At 43.3% G+C, this 22151-nt stretch overlaps 2 protein-coding genes across 15 annotated transcripts in view; one reads left to right on the forward strand and one right to left on the reverse strand.

Moving 5' to 3' along the window:
• Positions 1–22151, forward strand: part of LOC122414354 (F-BAR domain only protein 2) — a 59063-nt gene that overhangs the window by 18458 nt on the left and 18454 nt on the right. The gene's annotated exons all lie outside the window — the stretch shown is intronic.
• The window catches only part of LOC122414352 (proteoglycan 4), a 41488-nt gene that overhangs the window by 16207 nt on the left and 3130 nt on the right, over positions 1–22151 (reverse strand). For 7 of the 14 annotated variants that reach the window (XM_043425539.1, XM_043425538.1, XM_043425548.1 and 4 more), the window contains 2 exons: positions 3864–3969; positions 863–922 (listed from right to left, as the gene is read on the reverse strand). In XM_043425539.1, coding sequence (XP_043281474.1) covers positions 863–922; positions 3864–3969 — 166 coding nt within the window. Of the gene's footprint in view, positions 1–862; positions 923–3863; positions 3970–8785; positions 9133–15093; positions 16879–22151 lie in introns of those variants that run through there. The other 7 variants (XM_043425542.1, XM_043425543.1, XM_043425541.1 and 4 more) reach the window with 7 other exon arrangements.

Genomic DNA, 22151 nt, shown 5'->3' on the forward strand with positions numbered 1-22151 from the left:
TCCACGAAAAACGCTTCGCACGCCAAGTGAGTGTGGAGAAAATGTAAAGAGATAAACGGGTCAACCCTCGGGACACGAGAATGTAAGGCGAACGGGGGGACGCGCGAGCTCGAGTAGTTTTCAACTTAAATTCAGAAGGAAAACTAAGCTGGCACTGCTCCGCCGTGGTTCATTAACGTCCTCCCCTTCGACTTGCTTCAATTAACATCTTGTCTTTTCACATCTTATATTTCTCTTTTAACGTTCCTTCTTCCGGTTCAGACCCGTCGCTTCTCGCTTACGTCTTATTACGACGATACGGAACGACGAGGCGGTTGTTCCTTATTCTTCGCGTTTAAGGTAAATGAGAAGAAAAAAAAAAACATTTCATCGCCGCGCCCCCGACTTCGCGACCTCGAAAGCCCAGTTACTAAATACTCTTTCATCTCATTTTGTTTCTCCGACATAAATTGACACCCTCGATCGTCCGTACCGAGATCAATTACTTACGGATTTAAATTTCAGTCTTTCCTTCATTTTTTTTTTTTTTTTTTTTTACACTATAATAGAATCAAGTCCGACGAACGCGGTGAATCGTTAAAAGGCATAGAAAAATAATATATGCTACGGCAGTTGAAATTGAGCAAGTACAAATGTGCGATGAAAAAGTTTCAGTGGCTCGGATGTTCTTCGGATTACTCATCGTTCTCTGGGATACGATCCTGATGTTCGAATTTCATAATCGAGCTTGAAATATTCCGATCGTATGTACTTTCTCAATGGATCAACATAACAATCGACTTTGTTTCCTCAGCTTTGCGTATACTGTAGCATGATCTTAAGAATTCTCTGAACGTCTCTGCCGTTTGGGTTTTGCTCTTACCTTCGATGTTCTCATCCTCGGTTGACTTGGCCGATTGTAGCTTCGCGATCGCTTGCTTCGCTGCAATCAAAATTCGCAGCTGGCACGTTTTTCTAAAGGGCGCAAGTTTAGGGGGTATTCTTTTTTTTTCGTTTTTGCTTTGTTACTCTTTTCGGGTCAGATTATTTCGAGGATTTTACGAAGTGCACTGCAGGCATTTTGCGAACATAACGAGCGCGTGGTTTTTTTTAGCCCTTGGCGAGAATTGAACAATTTTGATCGATTTCAGTTATTAGCATTTTTATTCGACTGCAAACGAATCATGTGTCGCTTCGTTTTCTTCGCAACTTGTTCTCTATCGGACTTTGCTCGATCGCTCGAGTCACTCCTTTCTCGAGACTCGCACACATCCGCGAGAAACGGAGTAGCGAAGTTTACTCTATCCTATCAGCATTCTCTAAACTAATATTAACTTTCAACTATTATCATATATTCATAGTAAAATTCGCTAGTCCGTCTCGCCTTATTTCGGGGCACATTGTTTGACTTTTCGTTCGATGGCTTATAATTACGTCGATCAAATGATTTTTCAAGCTAAACTAATAATTGGAAAGAAAAATATAAAAGTCCTATGAAACTCTAGTTATTTATTCATTATATTAAATATATATATATATATTGAAAATCAAATAATGGCCTCTAGAATTGGTATATTTACATTAATTATATCGTTGGGAATGAAAATTCTTTTTGGATTTACAAACGAAGCACAATTTTTACAGAAAAAGTAATAACTCCATAGAATTTCAATATTTTTCTATATTTATACCGATAAATTTAAGGAAAGGTGTCAATTCTACATCGGGCGACTCGACCTTGTCTCATCTCTCCAGTCAATCTTTCCATCGTTGAAACTGTCCAAGTGTAGCGAGTATACAAGCGCGTCAACTCTCGATTGGGTTGAGTCCCGATTGTCAGAACCCGACATTTTCTTGACTGTTGCACGTGCTCGTATTTTTCGTTGGCTGTACTTTTCGCACAGAACCGCTCGTACTGGATGAAAATCTTTCAAACGTGTCAACTTTCCATATGTGCTTCGTCAGCTCTCGCAAGTTTATCGACAAATTTCTAATCGAATCATTTCCTTTATGATTTTGTCATTTAATAATGCTACGGGCTTTTTGTTTTTTTTTTGTTTATTGGAAACAAACTCAAACAAACCCCAACAAGTCCAATCAAACTATGGTGGTAAAGGCCAGTGGTAAAAATAAAAAATTTAACAGAATCAATCTGTGGATCGAAGCAGAGCGAAGCCTTCAAAATGTGAATAGCTTTCAATCTTCCACCTGGAGACTATTCTTTGGAAAAAAAGAAACATTTTTTTCACACACCGTAATAAATATATACCAAGAATATTGAGATGAATTTTTTTTCAGACTGTTTCAATAAGCTAATAAGTTAGTAAGTTGGAATGCTTATCGCTATACGTAATGAAGAATTATCATTTCAAAAGACCATAGAGAGATCTATTATGATTTTGCTCGTAGCATCATTAAATGAAAAAATCATAAAGGAAATGATTCGATTAGAAATTTATCGATAAAATTGAGAGCTGACGAAGCGGGCACATATGGAAAGTTGACACGTTTCAAAGATTTCCATCCAGTATGAGCGGTGCTGTGCGAAAAGTACAGCCAACGAAAAATACGAGCACGTACAACAGTCAAGGAAATGTCGGGTTGCGACAATTGGGACTCAACTCGATGAAGAGTTGACGCACTTGGACACTTGGCAGAGTTGCTACACTCGGAGAGTTCCAATGATGAAAAAATGCACTGGAGAGATAGCACGATGTTGTGTTACCCGATGCAGAGTCGACACCCTGCCAAATTAAAATAGAGATATTTGATAGGGATATTATTGAAATTGAGACGATCGAGCGAGCAAAAAATTCGATAAACGTTGAGTATACGATCAAAAGTAGTGTATCTACGTGAGAGAAGCTTTCGATTATATTGACGACAGAGAGAAAGAGAGAGAGAGAGAGAGAGAGAGAGAGAGAGAGAGAGAGAGAGACACAGAGATTTCACAACACCGATATAACGTGATTATTGAATGAGACATCGTGGAGACTAAAATCGTGATTTTATGAGCTTGAAAAAAGGTTAAAAGAATCGAAAATAAAGATGGAAAAGAGGTGAAAAAAAAACCTTCCGAGACATAAGAGAGGTGAAGAGTGAATAATGACACAATCGAATATTATGGTGCGCATGAGAAAACACGCGTGTTCGACACGATTATCACGAGCTGTGTTTCCATGTGTACAGAATTTTACGACCAGGAACACTATAAACTATGAGATATAATATTCATTTACTAAAAAATAGATGAAAATTATAAAACTAAATGGAATTAAAAGGGAATTCGCTATAGATAACTAACAGAGATTACGAATAGAGATTGAAGGTAGAGAAAACAGAATGGCGAACGAGATGAAAAATCTACATGTGAACGGGAGGAAAAGAGGGGTGAAAAAATTTCGAAAAGGATTATCGACCGGTCACGACACCATTGTGTCCGCACGAGGAAGATTTTATAGTGAAAAAAGGAAGAAAAAACAATAATGAAAGTGAATGAATGGGAGAGAGAGCGAGAGAGAGAGAGAGAGAGAGAGAGACGGATGGAAAAGAATAGAAGAATAATAAGGAACAGTAAAAGAAAAGAAGACAAAAAAAATGTCGTTCCTCCAACCGCTTTTTTCTCCTCTACTTCCTTCTCTCTCGTCGTTGATTTGTTTTCCTCCCACTAATGAGACGCACAAAATAGTACAAGGATATCTATACATGGAGAAATTATAATAATATACGATGTAGACATTTTTTTCAAATGATATTTGTCGTCGGGGGAGGTTGAATAAATTATGTGCGTTTTATTCGATATTTTTCTTTTCTTCTTTTCAAATCTTTTTCGTTTTTTCCCTTCTCTCGTTTTTTTTTCTTCTAAAAAGGTGAACAAAACTCACTGGAAGTAGGTGGCGCCTGGGGCGCCCGACGTACGACCGTGTGCTCTTGGTGAGGCCCCGTGTATTCGTGCCATGTATAAGTGCTCCTGTATTCCGAATGGAGCTGCTGAAACATAAACACAATTCTCAACGTTTATTTCACCCTTGCGTTATATTCGTGGGCGAGGGGAAGGCTGATGCGTATTTTATTTTTCTTTCATCCTCCTCGCGGCGTTCTAATTTGACGTCTCTGATTAAACGCACGATGAGTTCAATCGCCGTTGCTGCCATTTTTATGAGAATCCTCACCGCATTTTTTCGAATATACGTTTTAATATTACGCACACTTTGCAATCCATGCCTAAAATGATCGACGTCAATGAAGAGCACTTTTTTCATTCCTCGTCAGGATTTCCCCCTCCCCCCCCCCCCCCCCCATCTAGCTCTATAGTCGCGCGTATTTTTTGACCCATATTTTCCGGGCAATTAGCAAACATTTGTGAGAGAGCGCGAAGGGTCTCTTTGACGCTAAAATAATCGGATACGTGTGTAGCGATAGCTCTTTTTTCTCCATTCTTCCGCGAAAGCTCGACGCCGCATTGTGGTTGGAGGGGTAAAAAAAACCAGAAAAAATGAAAAAAAAAGAAGGAAAAATAGGAAAAAAAGTCGACGCTTGAACAAAAAGTGTATTCTCGGTCGTATTGTCGAGGTCCGGAGGCCTGAACGAGAATACATGTGAGCGCAAAATCCGTTGTTCCCTTTCGTGGTATTATCCCCTGTTATAGTTTCGTAGCGAGAGACTCCTTTTTTCTCTCCTTCTCTTTTACTCTCGCGTTGCTCGAATATACATCATATACTGCTTATGTCAAAAGCAACGAGGATTTTTCCACTGCCCTCTTACCTTCTCGAAACACCCACACGCGAAGCGGAGCGCGCACACGTGCCCGTCAAATCGATTGCCCCGCACAGCCTCTGATGAATAAGTGCTTTTTGTATATGAACTAGCTCGGGCGTCGCCGACTCTCCACAAAACATTCTCACTAACGGATGAGTCGCCGCAGACAAGAAACTCTCTCACACTCTCTCTCTCTCTCTCTCGAGCGTATGGCAGAATCGTTTTTCCGCAACGCTACTTCAAGATCTTTCAATGACAGTTGTTGGAACACGAGCCATCGATTGGTGGCTCTCTTGACTCTTTCCCATTCGTCCAACGATGACCGCGAGAGAAAAGCTTCGGTCATTCGCGCAGTCATTGAACAGTGAACGGAAGACGAAAAAATACTGGTGAACGCATCTCCAGAACGGCAAATAACGGTCCCGCGGAAGGAAAATATGAAAAGTAGCAGGAAAAAGTGAAAAAGTGTATGGAACGTCGAGAAGAGGATTCGATGAAATCTCAAGCAGCCGGGGAGGCTCGGAAAACGATCGGGAATTTCATTCCCACGGGCGTTTTGTACAGGAAAAGACGAAATGGGATTTAACTTTGATCGCAAAGTTTACCGGCGGGGCTTTCCGCGCCTCGTAGGACAATGCAAGAAAATCGAATGGCGACAAAGGCGAGGGAGAGGGAGATTGCAGGCGAGCAGCGCCCCTGAAAGGAGACCGGAAGTCTCGAAGAGCGAGCCAGTTTTCACAACTATAATATGAGCTCTGGGGCCTCCTTTTCTCCCTATATATTTATCTCATTCTTCCCTTTTCCTTTTCCGATCATTCCTCATTCTTCGATCATAACGGACAAACTCGCGATCAAAGAGATAAAGTAAACATAAATTTATTACTTATTTTCAGTATTCGGCCATTCCGCGTCGCTATTTTATCCGTTCAAAACAGATCTACCTTCATTTCCGTATCAAATCAAGTTTTTTTCTCAAAAAAAAAAAAAAAAAAAAAAAAAAAAATACGTTTCCCAATCTTGGCTCGAACGCGTACGAATTTTTTTTTTTCTCCTCCATTCCGAGATATTGGCCTATCGCATATTAAGCTCCAACCGATGCCTAAGACGCGATTCGATCGATGCTAATTCAATTTTTGTATTCGCAGCTGCATATCGTAAACGTAAATTTCCAGCGTGTGCGCCTCACTCGTTTTAGTTCGAACGAGCAAGGGGCGACGTCGCGCGTAATCATTGTAATAAGCGAAATGAGAGATTTCTGGTTTGAAATAAGCTGAAATATTGTAAAATATGAGAGTATAGAAAAGGACGAACGCGTATATAGGTACGGACTCGGTCTGTGCCGAAGTAAGTCCGTGCGCGAGGCTTTCGATAAATCGACAGCGATGCCGGTAGCAACGGAATATGGGAGTAGCGAGAGACAAAAGCCGATGCCTTCGGGGGGCTTCCATAATCCATCGGCCCGAGAGAAAAGCTCATACACACTCTATATTTCGTTCCTCCTCCGCACGTGTATTAACCGACGAATTATTATTTCTCCCTGGCCGGATTATTCACGAGGAAAGCCAATCAACAAATAAATCGAGTTAACAAGAAATTATAAAAATAAAATAAACTTGCTCGATCAGCGGCGGAATATTCTTCGTTGGAAACAATTAACTCGATGCAAACGCAGCTTTGACATTAATTCGACGAACGTTTTAAACAGTCTTGAGAGTGAAATTCTTCTCAACTGCGATGATTCATTTATCGTCTTGAATTTGCAATTAAATAGAAAATTCACGCAATCGAGTAGACGAAAAGGCTCGTGATATCGGCGAAGCGATTGAATATATATGAGAGACTCGCGAATCGACTAAAAGATTTTTCCAATCGCAAACTCATTCGAGAGCTTTTATGTATCGTCGCAGGGTTGAAAATATTTCAAGCGACTAATTGGAGCGTGCCCCCCCCGCAGAGCCGGACTCGCAATTAAATATGGTGTGCGCTTAGGGTGCTAAAAAAAAAAACGATTAAGCTATGCGAGAGGGAGCGAAAGCGCAGGGGCCAACGGGAAAGCGTATCGATGCGAAATGACTCTTGAAGCGAGAGTCAAACGCACACACGTTCAAAGTGCCATCGTTCGCTCGTGGTCAAGGCGAAAACATAGAAATAACCTGTAGCGGTATTCGTGAGATTTGCATACACGTATATCTCCAGTCTCGTGAATACACACCGAAAAGATATTTGCATATGTCGAGTATGTGTGTGTGTTTATGTAGAGGAGACTCTTGAACGGAATGAACGAGGCTAGAGCAGCAAATATTTTCTTGGCTTTCGTATAAAAGCCCGTTTCTAGTACACGAATATCTCGTAAGCTCTATATGTAAATACACTTATATACCTAAAATAAAATATATATACGATATTGCCGTTTCTCTCGGGGGCCGTACACGAGTCTCGAATGTACGTTATGTAATAAAGATTTATTGGAAATCACGTACCGCAGTATAAACATCGGGCGGAAAGTGAATTTTTATTGGGGATTTGATGTGACGCGGGGTGGTCGCTTCATTGAAATTTGCGGGCCATTTTTTCCTTCGGATCCAACCCTCTCTCATAATTCCGGTGCGTTGACCGCAAGCGAAAAATGGTATATTTTTGTCGTGCGGTTCGTAAAATTTGTGATTAAGCGCGCGAAATAGGCTCGTAAGTTGGTTGTGACTCAATCGATTGAAGGGACGGTGAAGATTTGAATTATTGAGAGAAACGATCGATCACTCGCCGTCGCGTAACCTTCGCCGAGTAACGCTTTCTTTATTCACAGAATAACTACAAGTAAAAGAGAGTAAAAAAACATAGAAGCAGGCGCGGGACAAAGGGCGAAGGAATGTCCCTCGGGAAATTGTTTAGAGATAGGCTGGCTCCGGAAAGGATAACACACTACTTGGAATATTGTCTCGGTACAAAAGAATCGGCTGACTGGTTTTTCGCTATCGAAGAGGTGCTCGAGCGAGCTCGGCGCAGAAAGCTCAGACTCCCTGGGCTCCTAAGTCGTCTCCCGATGTAACAGTCTCGCCTCAGGCTAAATCTCGAGTGCGGCGGTGTACGGCGACGAAAAGCTCGAAACTTTTCAAGTCGATCGTATTCACAACACTTTGTACACACCTCGAGAGCATAGCCCGAGTGGTTCAAACTTTGTGTAAGCCATTCGCTCCGAAGTATGTATCAACCTTTCAAGGAAGAAAACTGTGTCGCGATCCGTTTCTGTCAAAAGAAACATAGAAATCGCTGCGGCTACGTTTGCCCAAATTTCTTCTTTCAGCATTTGTATACAAAAATTGAATCCTTCTCGAAAATCATTGAAATTGTTAAGATCTTGGAACATCATATCGAGCACGTGCTCGCGAGTCACCCAAAGCGTTTGATGCAATTAGTTTGTGACGAACGAGTACGATATTAAATTGAGCAGATATATGGAACAATACGCACAGAGCGAGGACGGAAAGGGTCCCGTGTACACGAGGATGGATGGGGAGGGCTCGATTGTCAACGTTCCTTGCAACGCGAAGGAATATATTCCGGGCACTTAGCTCGAGTGCAAACAGAGACTGGAGTGGAATAATAATGGCATCCGTTGGCGCGGATCGCGAGGGACAGAGAGGGGGATTTTGTGCACACACCTATGGACGAGAGTGCATAATCCTAATACCCGGCTCTCTCGCCCTGTTTCGTGCATCGATTCGATGGAGAGATATAATGAACTGGGCTCCGGGAGACGATCGAGAAAGACGAATGAACAGTTGAAGCTCGATTAGCGATCCCAGCGATGCGGAAGATTTGTCGCGTAAATCCTCATTTCCGCAGCGTTGGAATTTGCAACGCGATTATATATTTTTATAGATCTGAAATCGGGGCTTCAGTTTTCTCGATTAAATTCGACGCTTTTATTGATCGAAATGAATTTTTAAATAACGCTCTTCCTCGCGAAGACAAAAATGAAAGAGACGAAGGTGCTGTTTTGTGTGTGCTTTTAGGGGGCTTATATATTGAGATATAATTTATAAGAGACCTGTTGTGAGTGTTGGCTTCGTGGCATAACAGGCTCGTCTGCGGCATAAACTTTGCGCAAAGCGCAATAACCGCGATCGTTTAACCCCCGAGCCAAGCTTAGTCTCCGTTGATAGTGGTCTCGTGTGGTTCTCCAGGATTACAACGATCTAAACTCGTACACGTATACACCAACATATGCGTTCGAATCCACCTTAAGTGGGGCTCGGAGCTCCACAATTTTGCTACCGAATTTTCCTCGCTCGGCTTCACGAAATTCCCGTTTCACGCTCGATTACGCGCGCAACCCCTGGCCGTCCCTCGCCGCGGCTTATAATATCACGGAAACTCAAACTCGCAGCCACGAGATCGCACACTTTCGATTCTACCCTTCGCTTTAATATTCCCGATTTAACGCGAAAAATAAGAAAGAGTCAAATTTCCACGGCGAAAAGTCACGCCGCCGGCTGCTCTCGCTTACTTCGACACCGACGAGCAGCTTTGAGCCCCTCCAAACCCACTTGTTAACTACTCGGATGTAAAGCCAACACTGCTCATTCCATCCTCATAGACTTTCGGACTGACCCATAGTTTTATCTATACTAAAATACAGGCACAGCCTATGTGAGAAGCGCGGAGGGGACTGGACATTATTATTACCGCTTGTATATTAGATATATATACCGGGTGTATAAATCGCTTCGCGATCCCTGTTCCCCCGCTCGAAAACTCGTCGTTTTCAGACCCAGCTTTATCGAACCGCAACCGCAGTCCCCAATTCATTTACATTTCTCAGGAATTTCCTTCAAAAATGTTTTAAAAAGGGTTGAAAAAACTTGCATGAAAAAACTATACGAAACCAACTGTAAATAATTTCAACACAACGATTCAGATGAAATTTTACAAATCATGAAAAAACATTATATTTAAAAAAATATATATAAATCTCTAATTGTTTTGTAAAGTGGAAAATAAAAAAATTCAAATAAAACGTGAGAAATGAAAAACCGAAAAATCGCGCTTGAACATATTGTGTAAATCGATGCCCCGTTCGTCTCAATGAATTGAAAAAAATTCCATTCAAGTTACGTGTGTAACATCAAAATTTATGATATCAATCGGAGGACAGGTATTTTATTAATAATTCGTAATTTCAACATTATGAAATTGTTCTGAGAAGCGGCGTTCGCATTCCAAAAAAACCACATTAAAGCTTTTTTTGCTCTACGGTGGCAGAGACTTCTCAAGAAAATCGATTCTTCTCAGACTTTCAGAACGCCCTAGTATTATTCGCAACATTCGACGTCCACTGGATCGGCACAAATTACGTTTAAATATGTGCTAAAAGTACTTGTCATGCTCATATCACTTTTCATTCAAATAAAACTCAAAGAAGACGTTAATTTTATGCAACGAGCATTAACGCTGACACTGCGCGCCCGCTTGAATTCATAAATCATTTTATTTCGCAACGAATTTCATGGCTTCGCCCCAGTGAGGTTCCTCCGTTGCTTCTGTCACTTTTCGAAATTGTCACGTGGCGTGATAACACCCGATATACAATAGTCCAGAAGTGTAACAATTTGAGTATATAAATATGTATAGAGGCTCGTGATACTAATAGTGCGGAGAGAGGGCGATGCTCGTGCCAATGAACCAGACGCTCGGCTGAGCGAAACGGATATTTCCACTTCCCAAGTGCGGTTACACCGGTACACGCGGAATCGGGAGAGAGAACCGGCATCGTCGTCACGTTCCACTTGCGAGCTCCGCGGTGCTTCGAGCCTGACTTGTTCTTATATGTACGTAGACGAATAATAATATATAGTCGCGGTGTACTCGAGCTTCTCCGTCATGTTTCTCGAATGTAGGCGGAACGACGCAGCGAGATGTTCACGTTTCACCGGGGCCGAATCCGAGAATAATTCATGCGTTAATTGAAATCCTAATGGAAAAATAACGACGTTGAAACTGTTCGTAGGGGCTTGAGAAGGTTGGAGGCATTCGGACGTTTTTTCGCCCTTTCTTTTTCCACGATTACAGACGAATTGTTTGAAATAATATGCGGATAAAAAAGAAAAATAGATTTAGTAAAGAAGAAGAAATGACACGAGACTCGTAAAATTTAACGACCCCGAGTACAATCCTGCGGATTGTATCGACGTGTTCGAAACGACCTAATGAGGCCCACCGTCTGCACGCCACCGCGGGCGGGCTTACTTGAAAAAAGCATCGTACACGCGTGTTCGTACATTTGCGCTTCCAAGTGCACCGTCAAACTGACCGGTTTTACTGCGGATTTTGTACGGACTCGGTGCCCTACCGAGCGTCGTGCACCCTGCCGTAAAACGGTCAATTTCACGCCGTGGCTGGCCCGACGCGCGATTATCAGTGTGCGTGCGTGTGTGTGTGTGTTCGCCAACGGTGTGCAAAGAGTTGCTTGATCCTGCGGAGGAAATTTCAGTGGCCCAAACAACGTACAGAGGTGAATTGTTCCCGGAGTCAATGCCCCTCGCGTTCCGCCTCCTTCCTGCTGCTCGGCTCTCGTTAAATCTTTTACAAACGCATGCAGTCCTTGGCCATGCAGCGATAAACGCGACGTACGAAAATAGCTCGTATCTGCACCCCTGTAAGCGCGGGGCACGTCTTATTTCGGCGAAGGATGGAAGATTTTTTTGCAGCTTTGGAAAAACTAGCCCTCCGATATAAAAATCCACAGACCCAAAATAAGCAAAAGGCGATCCCGCACGAGGATTTCATTTTTATCGCATTCATCGCGTACATAACCGCGGTTCAATGAACCGCTCGAGGTTTTTTGTAACCATGCCGAAGAGCAGCCTTTCCGGATCGCGATCGTGTAAGGCTTGATTGGCCAATGACTATCGGGCCTCGAGTCGCTGTAATGATTGCGCAGTGACTGCGGTAGGGAGTTTTACCGCTATGCACGATGTACAACCTATCAGGACTCTCGGAACGATTCTACCTGCGAGTTACTCGTGTCGGAAGGGGCGGAATAGAGAAAATGTGAGGGGAAGGAGGAGGATAAGGGGGGAGGGGCAGGAATTTTAGTAGCTACGTAAGTTCTTGTGCTGTATGTTATTTCGTAGATGTATTTGCATAGCGGGGCACACGTGCAGACACAAGAGTTACACAACTTCGCAGAACTATGGGAGGACAATCTCGCAGGCGGGATTTGCGGCGAGAAAAAGTGCACAGTGCAGGGGTAAAATGGTCTTGACGAGGTTGGGGGATGATCCGCGCGATGGAGAGGGAAAACGGGGAGAAGCGAGCGCGACGCGCACGAGGCTCGACTCTCCAGCCTCGCAAATGCGAGTCGGCACGTCCATCGTGCCAATATCTCCAACCAGGCTGAGCCACCCCCTCACCCACATCCGCCTCTTAAATTTACGAGCCGTGTGAAAAATTAACCGCAGTCGTATAAACTGGTATAAAGCATCAACTTTGCCAGCCGCTTTATCCCCACTTTTTTTATTCTCATTCCCTTTGAACTGCCTCGCGCGCACTCTTGTTTTTACTTTGTCTACTGCTCGGCCCGGTGACTGACGCTTCAGGCCTCGAGGGTTGTGTTGCGCCGCTAAACAACCTCCCAATTTTCTCCCAAGTGCTCCGCGACTCTCTTTTTTCTTTCTCCTATTCGTCGAATGTTTAATTTCTCAAATAACGAAGCCCGTTTTTCTCCTTGAAGTACCCGAAACGCTTGTCGTCCGTCTCGTTCGGAGGAATATTTCATACGTAGAAAAAAATATAAACGATAAATTTGCGAACGCTTGAGGAGATTAAAGGAAGAGCTTTTGGGACGGTGTGAAAAGTGAATCCTGATTGAAAGCACTACGGAGCTCAACGTTTCGTGAGCGAGGAATGATTTAATATATTTAAATGAAGATATATAGATATGCATTAAGAGGCGTATACACTCGAAAGGAAGGCGTTTGAATTGCGAAAGAGAAAAAAGTTTGCCTCACGAGTCGGAATGAAAAAATTGAAGAAGCGGCAAGAGCAGAGAGGAAGGGAACCGAAAGAAAAATCGTTTGATCTTCGATTCCTCGTGACTCGTTCACTTTTTCGCGTCTGACGCAATGACCCGTTAGCCTCCGAGAATGAAACGACTGTGGGGCTAGTTCGGGGGGCTGCGGAGAGCGGAAGCTCCGGTGAGATATAAAAAAAAGTGGGGGATTGCGGGTTCGGGGAAATTGGCCGATTCGGTAGCGCCATTACGATCAAGGGGCTCAAGGGATGAGTCAATATCGATGACGCAATATGATACTGGATAAATTCTCGACGGTGTACTAATTTTTCTTCATTTTTCGAATAAAATAATTCTCATTTCTCAATCTGTAGAGTTCCTTCGACCATGGAAATACAACTGAAAAAACTAAGCGAGAATCGATTTGTTTATATATATGTACGCTACGAATGGACATGGCCGCACATTGCAAGAGGAATCCTTAAAAAAAGGACGACGATCGAAGCGAAAAGGAAATGCGTAGAAACGGTTGCGAAGGAAAAAGTACACCCTCTGCTGCGGAGGAGCGGCGGGCTCCGGGGATGAGAGCGAGGCAAGTACGAGAGGGAAGCTAGAGAAAGGAATAAAAATGGTTGCCTTGAGATACGTCGATCCTCTTAGCCGGCGCACCCAACGCCAGGAATTCCTCTCCCAAGGTGTGCGATAAGAAAATATAGGGGATGAAAAGAAAGGGTGAAAAGTTGCTCCGCAGAAGAAAAAAGTTTCAGAAAAAGACCGCAACAAAAATCCAATCGTATCTCAAAGGGATTACATCGCCCTCGACTTTTTATCATTGAGAAATCGAAGCGGCGACCGCGTATTCCACTTTTTGCTTCTACTACCCTCACCATTTTTTTCCATGCGCGAATAAAAGAACGAGATCAACCGCTTCATCGTGTTCTCACAATTGAAAAGAATAACCGGAGCTCGGAGATTATTCGAAAAAGGAGCACCAAATATATAATGGTCCGCCAATGAAAAGTTGATCCAGCTACGATTAACCCAGTTGGACAAGTTCCTCGATAAATATCATTCGAGATTATATTCCCTCGTGCACTCCTCGTACATTTTTTTCGGACGACAGCTCCTATCGTCTTTTTCTTTTTCGCAAACGTACCCTCCAAAATAGTCTCTTGCGATCGATGAGCTCGATAATGAAAAAACCGTATTTTCCCCGAAGCCTAATATCGCTGACGCCTGTTCTTCAATCTTTATTAACTTCCGCGATAATTTCTTCGATAATTTCGTTCCCGCATTAGCGCTCCGTCGTTCCGCAACGAGTATTCCATTTATTTCCCCTTCTATTAAATCACCCAATCGCTTAAAATCCCGTTCCACCGACGTTCCAGTAATGATTTACATATTTATTCATCAACTCGCCAATGAATTACGTTTCGGTGAACAAACCGTCCCGCTTTGGCTCCCACCGCAAAAGGTGAGCCGAATATTCCGAAAGATTGACGCGGGGAAAAAAAAAAACGAAAAATCGCCAACTCCATTTTCGTAAGAGCCGTCACAACTCTTTTCACCCTCCACCGCGGTTACTCGGTCAGTTCTCTTGGCTGATTCGATTGCGTACCGGCCGGCCGGCACGCATCGCGCGCGCTCCTCTTCCTTTCTTTTTTATTCCCATATGCCGGACAAGGAAAAGGAGAGCTCGTCGTCGACGAGGACGCTCATGCGTACGCAACGGGGCTAATCGGGCGTCGACAAGACAATTTCTCCGGCGTTGCTGCCGAACACACATTCTTCTTGTACAACTATGTACATGTTTGCCTATATATGTATTATAGTATTCTGTTAGCCCATGCACACATGTGCTATGTACGAAGGAGCCCTTGTACACACACGCGCGTGTATACAACGCGATTACAGCTATATACGGATAGGCCGAGCGTTGAGTGCGGAGGGTCCGTACAGGGGTGCGCGACGATCTGTCCAACGACCTTTCGCACTTGCCCCTTCACCCTTCCCCCTCTGCCCATCGCTTTATGCTCGTATTGTAGTACGATCGCGAGAGCGAGAGAGAGAGAAAGAGAGAGAGGAAAAAACGATGTTGGCCCTATGTCAAGTTGCCGCATTTGGCGCAAGAAAATAGCCGCGCGATCAGAGAGAAACGTTTCCCAATTTTTCCATCTTCGTTACATCCGCATACGTTGAACGATCTGCAGGATTTCTATTATACTCGTCATTCATATTGTATCGATAGGAAGCTACGCTTGGTTTACTTCGTTGTCAAACGTTTCTTTCTGATTTTTATTGAAATTTCGGGTATTCTCGAATGTCGAGAGAGGTTTAATTCTCACCTTATCTATCGGCATTGAAGGGCACGCACGGCACAGGTTCCAGAATGAACCAATCATGAGGCCGCGTTGTGTGGGGCAGTGGAACGAGTAACGTTAAAATCCGGTCGCGAAGACCCCGAAACGACTACGACGAAGAAGACAAACGTCTTTTCCGCGACGATGTCGCAGTGTGAACGAACAAAATGTCGCCGAGAACTTTGCTTCTTTTGGCTCTTCGTTTTTTCCTTTTCTTATGTTTTTTATTGTTCTCGAATTCGTTGCCGTGCCGGGCCGATGGGCCGCACACACAATAATTTCAACCTTCCTGCTTTCCGTCGTATTTCAAACGTTTTACCCAATATTTTATACTCCTTTAACCGCCAATCTTCCGATAAAGAACGACGAGCTCTTTCCTCGATGATCCCTCCGGTGTACTCGCTTTCGCAATTTTTATTAATTTCCAAATTATCTAGTCTGTTGCGTCACAGTCATTTTCATCATTTTATCTCAACGATTTTCCTTCCTATTCTTCTTCTTCTTCTTATTATTATTATTATTATTATTCGATATTAATAACCGTTATTAACGTCGATCAGGTTTTATTGGTGAGGACGTCGTGTACTCGAATGCGTCTGGCAGTGCGTGCATGAGAAGAAGAAAAAAATGTAATCCGAAAGATATTTAGTTTCGTATGTGCAATATAGATGTCGCTCTTTTTTCGCTCTCTCTCTCTCTCTCTCTCTCTTTTACTTTTCCACCTCTTCTCGTGATACGTGTGCGAAAATTTCCAGGCCTGTTCACTCGATCTCCTTATATTTCCCGAACATTTCGTTTGTTCGTTAATCTTAAAGACGAGTATCTATTTAACTGTATCATTTATACGGGTATATAAATATATATATATATACACAGACGAAGAAATATACGCATATATATGTATATCTATATGTATGTACACTCGTTTAATCGAATAAATCTTTTTTCCTGTAAAAACTGATGTTTTTTCTGATAGGCGTTATGCACGACGAGAAAAATTCACTCGATTTAGCGTCGCACCGGCTTTTTTAAATCGTCGTAATCACAAAAACCTTTAAAACACCCTGATCTCGCGAGCTCTCACGTCATGATAAACCGCATTTTATAATGAAATAATAGTGAAGATTCACGTAAGTTATCGCGTCGCGACGAACGTTGGGGAAACCGGGAATTTGAGTGAGGCGATGACACGTTATTTTCACGTTGAATGGATGCAAAAATGTTATTTCGAATTTTCCAGTAGTCAAGGACGGCGTGTGCTCAGACGGCGATCCATGTCCTCGCGAGAGTGGCCAACCGGCTCGCAGTCTCGTATCCCGTTTCTTCTTCGATCTCTCTCTTTCTTCCTCCAGGATTCAGTTGCAGTTTTTGTCTTTTATTATTTTCGGAAGTTTCGTTCTACTGCTCCTTCTGCTGTTCCGGCGTCGGCGTCCGATGACGACTGACGTTTCTTCGTGGAAATCCCCCACGCACGTTCCCGCTTTTCGAGTATGCGTGTGCGAAAAAGACAGAGCGAGGAAGAGAGAGAGAGAGAGAGAGAAAGAGAGAGAGAGGGAAGGGAAAGGGGTAAAAGGTTTTTTGAATTTTCGTAGTTTGTTTTTGAATATAAATGTTGAACGTCGCCGGAGTAAAGGTGCGGAGGAACGAGCAGAGATCCCGCGTATGTATCGTTCGAGGCACTGTGCGCCCCGTGACGGAGTAACCTCGTCGTCCTCGTCGTCGTCGCCGTCGTCGTCGTACGTCGTCGTAGTCGTCGCCCGAGACGTGTGTCGCCGGTAAGGCTCGTCCGAACCGACCGAGAGAGCCTCTGATAAAGAGAGATAACCCACCGAAAGAGTGGGAGCGAAAGAGAGGACGGATCAGCGGGCTCCCACACGCAATTGTGCGCCTGCGCCCCTCGACCGGTCGATAGTCCGCAATGTACTTCGGCAAACGGCTCTATGCCGTGCTCCCCCTGATAATACTGCTGCTGCTGCTGCTGCTGCTGAGTTCATCCCTCTCCCTTCTTTTCAACCCCTCCATCGAGCCATTCTCCCCGCCTCCGCTCTTTCTCTCTCTAGCGGGCTTTCCTCGTCCTTCTGCTCCGCGATATCCTTCAGCGTACACCCTTAATTCACAATTCGTTTTATTTTCCAACACCCGACTCTCTCGGCTCACGTCTCAGGTATACAATATGATGCCGCCTTCTCTGGATCCGGACGAGCTTCGCGGCCATGTTTTTTTCGTATTCGCTCAGGGTCAAATCCCTTTTTACAATCGAAAAATCATTCTCTTTTCGTGAATTTAAAAAATCCGGTGTGAATACTTGTCCTCTGTTTAATCCGTTCCTCCGTTTAGGTATCCAGACCTTTCGGGGTACAATGATTACAACCGGGAGTCTCAACGATCTTGATAACAAATTGGACTCTAACCGCGACAAATTGGCGCTATTAGTCTCGCAAAAAGATCCGCTTTGTGATAATAACTCGATAAGAATGATTTTATTCCTTTGTTCCTTTCATTTCCGGTTGTTCGTCACCGTACCGGAAAGCATCCGATTCCCGATAGCATCTCGCGCTGCCTCCGAGCCTTGCAGATTCTCGTGCTCCCGATTCGAGAAAACGCGATACCTTTGCTCGGTCTTTATTGAACTTTTTCTCATTTTCTATTAGTTTATCGACTCGTAGTTGCCGAACCTGGTTTCATTCAACAAACGATTAGTTCTTTTAAAAGAATATATCGATCTGGAAATCGCGCGACGGACTTTGGTGGGCTCGCACATCGAACGTTTTTCGTATTCCTATATAACAAATGTTATTCGATTTTTGTCTCATATACGCGCGTTATCGACTATGAGAAATCGGGGAAAAGGGTCTCGGGCGAAGTTTGAGTCACCGGTACAGTTGTATCGCCTATTTTACCACGCGTTTTTCCATTTTCTACCGTTCCCCTCGTACAATAAAAACACATATATGTTTAAATACATTTGTACGTAGTGCAGAACCCCAAGGGGCAGCGGAGAGTCGGAGAGGAACGAATGCGGCGCGGGCGAGACGCTCGACCGCGACAAAACTGAGAGGGGGGCAGAAAAAGCTGTTTCTCTCTTTGGCTCGTTCTCTCCTTCTCGCATTTTGCCCCTGGCATACACACCCAGGCGCCGCGACGTCGGGCCAGACTCGCGTAACCTTTCCTCTTCAGCCTCATCCCCACCCCCTCCCTCGAAATTTCCCCTCCGAGCCGCCACCGCCGACGAGACTACCAAAACTCCTCGTAGTTGTCGGAAAACTACTTTCCTCCGGTTTCACCCCCGTATAAACGCTGGACCGAGTCAACTCCCGAAGAGATACTGTACAAAACTACCTCCCGCATCCGCGCTCTTCCGCTCTTCTCCTCCTGTACACCGACATCAGGAATGTGTCCCCTAAGGCCACAACCTCGCCTAAAGATCTCACAGCCCCATCCTATACTTCTTTCGCCTCGGCATACACGCCTTAAATAATCATGCTTTCCAATTTTTTTCCCCCATTTTTTTCAACCCTCCTCACCTCTCCTCGTTTTTTTCACATTTTTCTATTCCCCAACTTGCCGCGGCGAGCACCCCGAGCACTTCATCGGGACCGATGACGACGAGGAACCAGAAAGAGCAGAGGACTCTTGAGAAATACCGCGAGTGCATTAATTTCGTACACGCTTACTCGGCGTGTCAATCTCATCCTTTTATTCATTATTTTGTTTCATTCTTTTGTGCACATGCTTTCTCCAATTGCTATCCGTTGTACTGGGACGCTTGATTTTTTGGTAACTCGCTCCTTCCGGACTTATCCATTTTCTCTCCCCGTCGAATCGGATCCGGTCGCATGATTAATTCTCATTTTTTCATGCGATTTCGTTCTTGTTATGCAAATACCGTTGTAAGTTTTCGGAGGAAAACAACTGGGCGAGAGTGTGCGCCGCATAAATTCTCGAATATTTCATCTCCATGCAAATGTTTTCCTCGACGGAGGCACATTCTACATGTATATAATCAGCAGGGGTATACACTATTTCGACTTTGAACACTCCGCGTCGCATCAAGATACATACGATTATAGGTCCTTGGAAATATCACGTCCCGTGTCCAATATTATGCTCTCGAGTTTTCTGGAAAGGCTTGACAACAAAACTTTCCAACTGACGCGCGTACATTCAGTTTCCAACTTGTTTCTTGCTTTTTTCTCCTTAACTTTATGATTCTCGGGTTATATTTACATACGCAAAATACGAATTATTCCAAAATGTGAGAACTTTTCTGTACGCGATATTTCGAAGGGAAAAAAAAACTCGCAGGAACGAAGATTCTTTGGTTCGCGCAACATTTTAAATGCGATTTTTATCCGTGCATGAATCAATAATGGTAGGGTATCGGCTCGACATCGCGTCATATCTCTCCAGTGCATTTTTCGATCGTTTAAACTCTCCGAGTGCTGCAACTCTACATCGCATCGAGTGTCCAAGCGCGTTAAGCCTCCATCGGGGTGAGTCCCGATTGTTGCAACTCGACATCTCCGTAACTGTTACAAGTGGTCGTATTTTTCGTTGACTGTACTTTTCTCACAAAACCACTCGTACCTGACGAAAATCTTCAAAGCGATCTTTTCATTATTGACGACTTTCTAATAGAATCATTTTTTTATGAGTTCGTCATTTAATAATGCTACAAACAAATATTCATAACGATCATAACAGTCTTTTGAAATGATAATTCTTCATTACTTATTAGCTTATTGAAACAGTCTGAAAAAAAATCCATCGCATTATAATTGGTACATATTTATTTGGATGTGTAGAAAAAATGTTTCTTTTTATCCAAAGGTAGAAGATTGAAGGCTATTCACATTTTAAAGGCTTAACTCTACTTCAATTTACAGATTGACTCTATTAGATTTTTAATTTTCGCCGCTGCCCTTCGCCACCAAGGTTAGATTGGAATTGTTGCAACTTTTTTCGGTTCGGAGTTATTGGGTTTTTTTTTTGGATTTGTTTCGACACCCTGGCCCGCTGGCATGTGCTATGGCTCACAATCATGCGAAGCAGATGCCATATTAAATTTTTTTTCTAAGGCTTGGGTTTGTTTGGGCTTGTTGGGGTTTATTTGGGATTAGCTGGGCTTGACCCAAACAAGCCTCAACAGACCCCAAAAAACAATAATGTCGGCGCCCTGCCCCGCTGCCACGTGCACGGTTTGTTGGAAACAAACCCCAATGTCAAAAAAATAAAATTTTTTTTCCAAAGAGCAGCCTTCGGGTAGATTGAAAGCTGTCTACTTTTTGAAGGCTCTACTCCAATCTACAGATTGATTCTAGTAGATTTTCAATTTTTGCCACTGTCTTTTGCCAGCATGCATTGATTGGACTTGTTGGAAATTTTTTGGTTCGGGTTTAATGGGTTTGTTTGGGGAACAAAAACGTTTTTTTCACATGCCCTAATAAATATATACCAAGATTTTAATGGATGGTTTTTCGCGGTGTCCCAAGCAGCTAATAAGTTATGCAGTTGGAGTGCTTATCACCATATAATGAAAAATCATCATTTCGAAAGGCTATTATATGATTGCCATTAATGTTTGCTCGTAGCGTTATTGAATGACGAAGTCATTTTACACGATTCTACGAGATACATTATACGAAATGATTCTGTAAGAAATTCGTCGCCAATCTAAAGAGACACGTTTCAGAGATTTTTATCCAGTATGAGCGGTTCTGTGCGAAAAGTACAGTCATCGAAAAATACGAGCACATGTAACGGTTAAGGAAATGTCGGGTTGCAACAATCGGGACTTACCTTGATGGAGGCTTGACGCGCTTGGACACTCTGGGCACGATGTAGAGTTGCTACACTAGGAGAGTTTCAGCGACAGAAAAATACACTGGAGAGATGACACGATGTCGAATTGCCCAATGTAGAATTAATATCATCCCATCGATAATTATGTCGACCAGGTGGCTTTAAATCGGATGTAAAAATATTTCAGGTTTCGAATAATCTCGAACAAACCTAAGAAAACCCGAATGGGTTTCCCGAACGAGCTGTAAAAGGTTCTGAACTAGCCCAAACAAAGCACTAGAGGAAAATCAGCGTGCACGATAATGCGCTCGGTACTTCCGGACGGTATAATTCACGAATTTTTTTTCCATATTGTATGAACGAGCGATGAATAAATATTCTGCTCGAGATATATATAAAACATTGTCAGATTCTCATTGCATCTCCTGCTCTTCGTTTGCAGATCTTTTATTCTCTCATTATTGCCCCAAAAAACGCGAATCCAAGTATAATAAAGTTTCCGCTGTGCAGGGGAGCGAGTGGAGAAGAAAATTGTAAAATTTACGCTGTTCGATAATAAAAACATACTATACCAGGATGTTGAGTTAAAAATAATCGCATTTCGACGCATTTCGTTGTCCATTTTGTTTGGCATTAGCATATTGAAATTAATAAAGTCGTATCTCTTCGCTCGAACCCTCGCTCAATAAGTGCTTCAGCGTCATGAATTATCGAACGACACAGTTCAATTCGTAAAGCAGCATACTTTTGTGACGAAAAAATGTTGAACATATTTTCAGTGGAGCTTCTCCGGTGAGGAGAAAATCGAAGAATATGGAATAGCACTGGGTTAGATCAGTGATAATCGAGTTAAAGAGGGCGTGAGCTCGATATATGTGACATTTATGTACATAATGTGATACATAAAACGTTTTATATGGCTCACGTATCAAATCTGAAGAGATAACGCCCGAGCGACGAGCACGGAGCAATAGGGATGATCCCTATCGTCTTCTCTTTCTCTCGCTTACTCCGTGCGACCACTTTACATTTATATATACGATTTGCGCGCACTCCTATTGCATAATCGGTTGGTACACTTCCACGCTCACGGTCACCGTCCTTCCGGTTCCTGTGTTTTATTTTCTCCGCTATTTTTCGGGCAAATTCTACGCGAATCTAACCTCAACGTTAGCTCATCTTTTCCACCCGCTGTTCAATAATATACTTCCAGATTACTTATCGCTATTTTCGTCGTTTTA

This window comes from Venturia canescens, chromosome 8, assembly GCF_019457755.1.
Source record: "Venturia canescens isolate UGA chromosome 8, ASM1945775v1, whole genome shotgun sequence".
Lineage (NCBI taxonomy): Eukaryota > Metazoa > Arthropoda > Insecta > Hymenoptera > Ichneumonidae > Venturia > Venturia canescens.